Below are 8573 nucleotides of genomic sequence, written 5' to 3'. Positions count from 1 at the left end.
TTTCTCTCCTCAGGAGAATCCTTGTGAAAATGTTTAGGCACCATCTTGAAACACTGTGTACAACAGGAGGTCTACTCGTCATGTTCATGATGAAATATTAAAGCTACAGTGTGTAATATTTAGAAGAACTTATTCACAGAAATTGAATATATTGTCTGTAACTATGTGTTCATATATGTATAATCACTGATGTTTTTATGGTCTACTTTAAACAAGTTAAATATAGTTACATAAGGTGGACCTGACTTCCGTGTGAGTCGCCATGTTTGCTACGTCGTGTTGAATACAGTTGTTGCACAAAAACAGTCCAGAATACGTCGCATTCGCTGTGAATTTTCAGCGCTGCCGCAAACCGGAAATGGAATTAGCAGTGCGCCACCATAAAGTGTCCCCTGTCGGGTTCTCAGTTGGTTGCGGTTTGCCACTTTACCACCAGATGCCGCCAGAAAAGTACAAAAATTACACACTGGGGCTTTAAATGCCCTAATACCATCATGTGACCACCAATGTATATTTTTTTTTTACATATGAAACATTTTTCCATGTTTTTCCAGGATTGTTTGTCTATTCGGCAAAACAAACGAGATGTGCAGCTTGTCACTGTGACCAACATTATGGAGAAAAATAATCATAAGGAGAAAAAAAACAAAAAAGAAAGACAGACGGACGTTGTAAAATTTTAATCATTATCGTCAATACTCCATATCCTCCGACAATAATAAGATGATAATACCTGACGTTAAATACCGACTTTTATACTTTTTATTTTAAAGGTCACACGATTTAAAAAAACACAAGGGACGCGAGTCTTCTCATCTAGAGTTAGGTGAAATGACAGTCAGCTGGTGTGTGCGTGTGTTTGTGTGTGAGATACTTGTTCTTTCTTAGTGTCGGGGGCCACTTGGTCGTGAAAGAGGGGGACCTTATTCGAGAGTGAGAAGAGGGAAAAGAGACAAAACATAATTACATTTAAAACTTTGTTTATATATTTGTGTCCTGTTTACATCCTCCTATTATATATAAATGCAGGATAATCTTTCAGAACATACTCAAGCCATACACATCTAATAGAAAGATTTAGACAATAGTCAAGGAAAGTGACCCACCTGGAGCTGAGAGCAGTGGAGGACGGGCACTCTTTAGAGAAGGAGGAGCTCCTCGACTACTGTGAGGGCCCCTGGAGCCTGGGTGGTATTGAGGAGGATGGTGTAGTAGGGGCCCACGAGGCCCGGGGGGGGCATTGTAGAGGCTGTGTGAGGATGGGGGGCCGCGTGAAACCGGGGCCCCGAGTGATGGACTGGGAAGCCGATGCAAGGACAGCAGCGGTGGAGGTTTGGTTTTGGGATATGAACCTTTAAAAAAAAAAAAGGTTTGAAAGAAGATAAAAACATGATCTAAAAATTCGAAATTTTAGCTTATAGCCCTCTGACATTGGTGCATAGAAACAACCTACAATGTAATGTATGTCTAAAAACATTTTTTCTTAAATATGGTTGGAAGTGGTCAAGTTTGCGGTCCAACCTGGTGACGGCAAGAGAGCTGCACGTGGTGGTGGGCAGTGGTCCACCATGGACCCGTCTCCACCTCCAGACTGAGGCTGGGGGGGCCCAGGTGGCGTCGGGAGCAGAGGAGGTGGTTTCCCCAGTCCTGGAGGCAACATGCTGCCTCGCTCCCCATCAGTGTTGGAGGCTAGAAAGACAGAAAAATACTTTTTCTGAGGGGGAGATATGACCTGAAAAGACGGACTTGGAAAAGAGGAGAAGGTTAAAAGGTCCAGCTCTTCCAGGCACTATCAGCGTCTCACCTTGCATGTGCTCTTGCCGTGAACGGACGTACTCCGAGATGGTTTCCATCTCCTCGGGGTAGATGTGCACCCCCTCGGCCAACAGCATGAGGAGCTGCCGCGTATCGGAGGGCACGCTGTGGCGCTCGAGCTTTTCCCGATCAAGAAAATCATCCAGCAGCTGCGAGGCCTGCGCCGCAATGTCGGCGGGGTCCCTCGGCGGGCGCTCTTTGACGAGTCCACGACTGTACTCGGCTGCAACAAAGTCCATGGCCTGTTCTTTGGGCATGTTGCGATGGACTGGGAGGGAAATTGGGGGGGGGGGCGGTTAATCGTGAAGTGTCCATGGATATGGCAGTGGGAGAAGAGCTGAGATAAGACAAGCTTAAAATCTGCAGAAATAGCAGTACAATCTGTGGGGTTCTTACAGGTCACTCGTGCAGAAATGAATTTGGTTTTAAGTGATCAGCACATGCAGCAGCTGAAGTGGTAATTTGGTAGTTCGTACTTTTGAATCGGTACGAGTTGTTGTCTGTTCAAAGAGAAGATGGGGATGAGGGGCATGCAATTTGTGTAAGGGTGAACATTTGTGCATTCAGTCGTGGTGCCAAAGCACAAATTCAACTTTAGATCTGTGTATTTATGTGATCTATGATATATTATTCCTGTAATATATTTGCTTTCGGGCATGCATTCATTGATAGACTAAAATGTATTAAGGTCATCTTCTTGTATTTCTTTTGTGAGATATGTGAGTATCATCAAGGACAAATGACATCACTCTGCACATCTCTTGATGTTCTTGTTTTAAATAATGCATATTTCTTGTTTGTATTATGCAGATTTGTTCGCGTGTGGTGTGATTTAAAACATCAGTTTTTGTGAAATGAAGCATCGAATGGCTCTGAATGCTATTTGTTATATGCAGTCATATGCATATCGTGGTGCAGACATTGATTTTTTCACTGGTTTAGTGTGAATTGCACAACATTTTCAACAGTGTTTTGACTTAACACAGGGAAAGCTATTCTTTATGACAAATTGATTCTTAATTTTGAGGCGTATCTGTTCTATTGGTTATGATAACACTGTTCTCTGAGAACATTAAAATATTGTTAAAAACAGTTCCAAAAAAGCAACAGGCATTAGCAGTCAGATGATCATATGAACTGCCAACTTGTTCCCCCAGGCTACCATTGACTCTAGGTCCCTTACTGAGCAGTGAATTCTACAATGGAAAATGAGGAATATCAAAGCTGAAAATCGAACTGTATTTTTTATTTTTTTACTTTATATTTCTGCTATAAGAACGAGACAATCATGTGTAGGATTGTTTAGCCTTGGCAGAAGTAGGCACTTTGTTGAGGGCCATCCCAGTTACACAGTTTGACCTAATTTTCTCTTCTTTTCGAGTAGTTTGAATATGGTGACCTTGTTCAACAAATTGTGATTGTTGCTTTGTTCGACCAATTTTTTAGCTATGCCATTGTTGAAAAAGAAAAAATTTGCCATTAAAACTGGTGGATTTTACTACAACTTTCATGGAAAGCAAGATGAAACAAAGGACATACTTTTAGACCTTAATCAGATTGTTAGGTATGTAATGTTGTGTATGTAATTTAAGTTAGTCAACATGTACACATTGATGTGTATACACTGAATGAATATTGAGTAGATTTGATTAAGTTGGGATGACTTTTGTTTTAGCCCCAAAGACCGTGTCACAACAGTTGAGTGCAGAATTGTAGCCCTATATATCTACATGTTGGGGTTTTAATGGTTGCCCTTCTTTTGTTTTTATTTGGATTAATGCAGATTCTGAGTTTTTGTTCAATGATGTAGAATAAACAGGAAAACGTAAACCGCATTAGACCTTTGCGCTGAGCTTAAGAGAGGGGTGGAGGGGTTGTAACTTGGATGCGAAGGGGGTACGGACTTACTTTTGAGGGATTCTGAGAATATGATAACAGTGCAGGAGGACAGAGCTATGTTTGTGTGCTCCACCAGAATACATAACGGGGAGCCCTCGGCTCGGACATCCTGCAGGGCCCGGGTCAGGCCCGACTCCGCCTGAAGGTAGAGCATTTCCACTGACAGGCCGCGCTCCTGCAAGCACTGGCTTAGCGATTGGGGGTAATCCCTTTGAGAGGAAGAGAAACACTTTGTTAACTTGACATTTCTAGATTCTAACTGACCTCAACTGGCATGTAGAGAAAGCTAAATTAAATATCTGAGGGGTGAACAAAAGGTTATTTCTTCATTTAAAAATGAGCTTTACCAAAAGAAAATGTAACCAAGAGTCATGATTCCTTTTGGTGGTGGATTGTGTGTATGGACCTTTAATGATATATGACCAAGTGAAGCATTACATGGGTTTTTTTTTGGCACTTACAAAGGTTTTAGGATCTCTCCAAGTGAAAAGGATCTTTGCAGACCACAGCTTACAGAGGGTTAGAGAGAATTTTCAAACCAAAATTGGTTTTCAAATAAGTAATACTTGACAACCTGAAATATACATTTAATATTGCAGTTTCAACTACTGTTGTAGATGTCTTTCATCGCAAATAGCTATGACCAATAATTAATAGCTAATTTTCCCCTCAGAGTTGTATATAGCCTTTTGAATCAATACAATGTGTGAAATTAGACTTAAAATGTATTCGTGACAAAAACTGGAGCCTAACATGATGTGGTGTGTATAGCTTTCACTGAAGTATTTTTTTAAATCATAAAATAAAACATTTGACTTGTGTGTGTGGCGTGTCAGTGGTATGTAGGAAGCTTGTGAGAAACGTGATATTCAAGTGGCATTTATTATGTGAAGTAAATAGCTATATTATATAATGTTATTTCAATGGCAGAAAAGTGTGTGTGTGTGTGTGTGTGTGTGTGTGTGTGTGTGTGTGTGTGTGTGTGTGTGTGTGTGAGAGACTGGGAAAATCCATTTTTAGTGTTAAAAGGGTAGCCAAGATTATATGTTTTTTTTAATATGCAGAAATTACAGAACCTTGGTTATGATATGGATTTATTTGTGGATAGTGATTTGACTGAACGTACCGACTATGCTGCTTCACCTTAAGCAGTTATAAAATCACTGCCGGCAAACTAAAAGGGCAGTTTTTCATTTCCATAAATGTGAGGAAAATGGAAAATAATCAAAAATATATATAAAATTATTTAATTATATATATATTTAATTTATTAATTATTTATTTGTTGTTTTTGGTTTAGCATTTTGTTAATTTTTAGCCAAGCACCTGCCATTTTTTTTGGGGGGGGGGGGGGGGGGCTTAGGGGGCGTGCATATGAATGTTTCTAGTTTGCACTAAAACTGTAATTTTCAAACCTGGTACAGTAATAAAAAAAATTATATTAGATGAAGTGGATAAATTTTGGATCCGGTGTTTGTGGAAATTCTATTTATCGGTGTCTTTCCGTGGCAAAAACGTGCTCCTGAGGACACTAGAGCCATAGAAAGATAAGTGGAGCATAAAAGATCTGACGATCTTAAACCGTGGACAATCTGCTTTTCAGAGGAATCGTACAGATCGCGGGAAAAGTTTCTGCAATGCTCTGGAGAGCGTGAATACCGTAATGACTCCAATACACAAGACAGTCTTGTTACAGAAAACTGCATGTTCATTCATGCAACAACAGATATTCATTCGTCTATGATGAATCTTCGCTGTTCCCATTCCTGAGGAGCCATCTGTGTGTCGGAGCCTGTCGTGTTTAGGGGACCTCGGCCAGCTCTCACTGCCCGACACAAACAGCACATAGAGAGACACAACAGACCTGATCCGTGTGGCGATGGCCCAGAGAGTGAACCTTTCACAAGTCTGGTTGTACTTCACCAAAAATTGATGGAGATGACTCATCATAGTTGATGACCGCAAAGTGAGAACTTGCATGTAAAAGTCGCCACAACTTCTGCTCCAACTGCTTTTTTTGTTTTTGTTTATACTGTTTTTATCAAGTACTCACAGGCACTGGTTGGTGACAGAGAGGACCACACAGTCAGGTGACTTCCTCTCCTCCTGCACTTGTCTGTAGAACTTCTGATAGAGGACTTTACGTCTGTCTGCTGGAGTGCAGCTCTCCTGCTTTGCTGACGGTGTGAGAACAGTGAAAGAGTTGGAAGACATGGAAGGGGAGGTAAAGGAAGACAAAGAGAGTGAAGAGGGTAGAGGATGAAACATACAGGGTATCACGCAAATAAAATAAATTTACATTTATGGTTATCTGCATCTATGAAGTTAACAAGATAAAAGAAAACATCTCACCATTCGACTGATGCTTGTACGCCTCGTACTTTGTCGCCTCGTACTTTGCCGCCTCGTACTTTGCATTTCCAGTGAAGTTTTGCATTTGCTCAAGTTCTTCATAACTGAAAGAAAAGTGGTGAAACAAGTGTGCTTCTTTACTAGGAAAAGGCTTATTAGGGTGTTCAAACTGCTGCACATGCCACAATTATATTTCTCTTTCTTTCCCTCAAGTTTGTGAAATTAAAAAGTACGAGTGCAGTGACAGAAAAGTTCATCTTTGCTGCAGGGGTCGTGTTTACGTTCCCACATCATGAATATATCAACAGAACATGTAGTTTGTCTATGGCTGGCCAAACTTCTGCATACAATTTTATAATGTCACATCCTGTTTAAACTTCAGAAACTTGTTTTTAACCAATATAGTGGTATCGAGTTAAATCTCCAAACTCAGCAACTAATTAATCAATTAATTTTAAACTTAACATAATTTTTTCTTTCAAATAGAAATGATAACACTGAAATAACTTTTTTTCTCTGAGACCGTGAGTTTGCTTTATTTCACAAAAAAATGAATTCAATTTTTAAAAATATAACAGTTTCAACTGGAAATATTCTAGAGCTGCAACTATCAATTGATTAATCGATTTGGCATCGACTACAAAATTAATCGCCAACTATTGTGATGATTGATTAAGTCGTATTTTTGGGGGAGAAGTCTAAAAAGTTTAAAATATCAGATTTCAGCTTGTAAAATATGATTATTTTGTTGTGTCTTTAATCCCCTATGACAGTTAACTGAATATCTTTGGTTTGTGGACAAACCAAAACATAATTTTGGCATTTGGGAGACACATTTAATATTTTTCCCTATGTTATGGACATAACAACTTATCCATTACGCAAGAAAATAACCGACAGATAAACAGATTCATAATCGTTCACATTATTATTATTATTATTTCTGCAGCAAGTCCGGAAAATCTTGATGACTTAACTAAGCAAGAACTCTGACTGTGATCATGGCCTCATCATATTTGGGATCTCAGGTAGATTGCCTCGAGGTTGTATGATTGTTCTGAAACGTTTTTGATTAAACATATTTAATCTAGTTTACATATGTCGCATTCTCACCCATCATTTACACTCTACCTGGATTATGGTTTTGTTCCCACTTTTCTACCACACCATAGAAAAACAAACCAAACGTTGTGAAACTGTGGCTTTGAACTCTTTATGTGGATTGGCCCATCATACCTGTCCAGCACATCCTTGAGCTCCTCGGTCCTCTCCTCTCCTCGGGAGGGATACGGCGCTGCTCTCCGGAACATCCGCAGTTGTTGACCACCGCTGCACAACACAACACAACGAGCATCAACAAGAGCCGGCGCCAAATACAAGACACACGTCGACTAGAACGTTCGTTTGAGGAGGGAGGCTGGAGCATATCAGTCGCTGTGTGTTGTGTTGTGTTGTGGCTACTGCCACGGAGCGTGCTAGCATGCTAATGCTACACCGAGAAGCCGCACGGCGCTTTACCTTCCATTCGGGTTCACTGGCGGCGGCCGCCGGGCAGCTGCAGACGACTTCCCCCACGACGACATGTTTAATTACTCTGCAACCACCACACCTTAATACGAATGAGCCTTTAAATCACAGGGAGGTGGGGGGGGGGGGGGGAGGAGAGTTACTCCTGGCGTTTGTTTCCACCGACGCTTTCACCAGGCGGAAGATGAGGAGTTCTTCTTCTCACGGTAACAAACTAGTCAGGTATGTGTGATACCGCCACCTACCGGTCAAGGGTGGCAATGGGCGTAATAAGAGTGGAACCTAACTGAGGCCTTTTGACCCCTTTTCCACATTATCATGTTTTGATCCTTCAGTGGTGCCCCTAGTTTCCACTTATACACAATATGTCACTCATCTGTAATTGTGCTTCAAGATTCAGGTCATCTGATATAAATAAAAAAAATGTAAAGCCCTAAAAAAAAAGAATTCCACTCTAGGTTTGGTTATAGTTTGTCACACCCACGGGCATAGCACTGGGGGGAAAAGGGGGACAGACTACCCAGCGCCCAAGGGTGGTGGGGGGCCCTGGATTGCCTGGAATTAAAAGTTGTTTTTTTGTTTGTAATTAGTGTTTTCTAAGTAATTCGCGTCATAACATAAATTTAAAATGTGCTAAATACATTGGTCAAAAGATTGAACTATGTATTTTTTTTAAATTGCGCTGGGGCCCACAGAGACTACTTATGTATGGGGCCCAGAATTTGGTGCTACACCCCTGGTCATACCTATAAGTGTTGGGAACCCTGAAAACTAGTAGCTAATGCGCATAATAAACACAAATCAGCCACAGCATAGAAAAAAAGACATGAAGTCAATAACATTGATCTGGCTATAAATTTGCAATGGCACCTGTCAAAGTGGGTAGGAGTGGAATGCAGCACCTGCAGTCCAGTCCCACCGAATAGCTACTGTAGCAGAAATAGCGTAAAAACTTTAATACTGATTTTGACAGAGCGCTG

At 40.8% G+C, this 8573-nt stretch overlaps 1 protein-coding gene across 2 annotated transcripts; it reads right to left on the bottom strand.

The window, feature by feature from the left end:
- Positions 1-748: 748 nt before the first annotated feature.
- On the bottom strand, positions 749-8016 carry si:ch211-216l23.2 (uncharacterized protein LOC565061 homolog). Of its 2 annotated transcripts, XM_035641591.2 has the most exons (9): positions 7585-8012; positions 7303-7395; positions 6067-6170; positions 5768-5891; positions 3724-3923; positions 1805-2083; positions 1522-1689; positions 1107-1352; positions 749-922 (listed from the first exon to the last, which is right to left on the bottom strand). In XM_035641591.2, exons 1-9 carry the CDS (start codon positions 7647-7649, stop codon positions 885-887), a joined length of 1317 nt encoding a protein of 438 aa, XP_035497484.2. In that variant the 5' UTR covers positions 7650-8012; the 3' UTR covers positions 749-884. The 2 variants fall into 2 exon arrangements, with proteins under 2 accessions (XP_035497484.2, XP_047189008.1); XM_047333052.1 differs by lacking the exon at positions 3724-3923 and having other exon boundaries at positions 7585-8016.
- Between the last annotated feature and the right edge of the window lie 557 nt (positions 8017-8573).

This window comes from Scophthalmus maximus, chromosome 7 (genome assembly GCF_022379125.1).
Source record: "Scophthalmus maximus strain ysfricsl-2021 chromosome 7, ASM2237912v1, whole genome shotgun sequence".
Taxonomy (NCBI): Eukaryota; Metazoa; Chordata; class Actinopteri; order Pleuronectiformes; family Scophthalmidae; genus Scophthalmus; species Scophthalmus maximus.
The sequence above is the reverse complement of the archived record's forward strand: the minus strand, read 5'-3'. Positions and strand labels throughout refer to the sequence as shown.

Excerpts from the sequence above, each read along its gene's own strand:
- si:ch211-216l23.2 (XM_035641591.2), bottom strand. The coding sequence starts at position 7,649 with ATGTCGTCGTGGGGGAAGTCGTCTGCAGCTGCCCGGCGGCCGCCGCCA. Across the intron at positions 6,171-7,302 it reads CTCAAGGATGTGCTGGACAG|TTATGAAGAACTTGAGCAAA; the intron begins GTATGATGGGCC and ends CTTTTCTTTCAG. Across the intron at positions 3,924-5,767 it reads TCTGTCACCAACCAGTGCCT|GGATTACCCCCAATCGCTAA; the intron begins GTGAGTACTTGA and ends TTCCTCTCAAAG.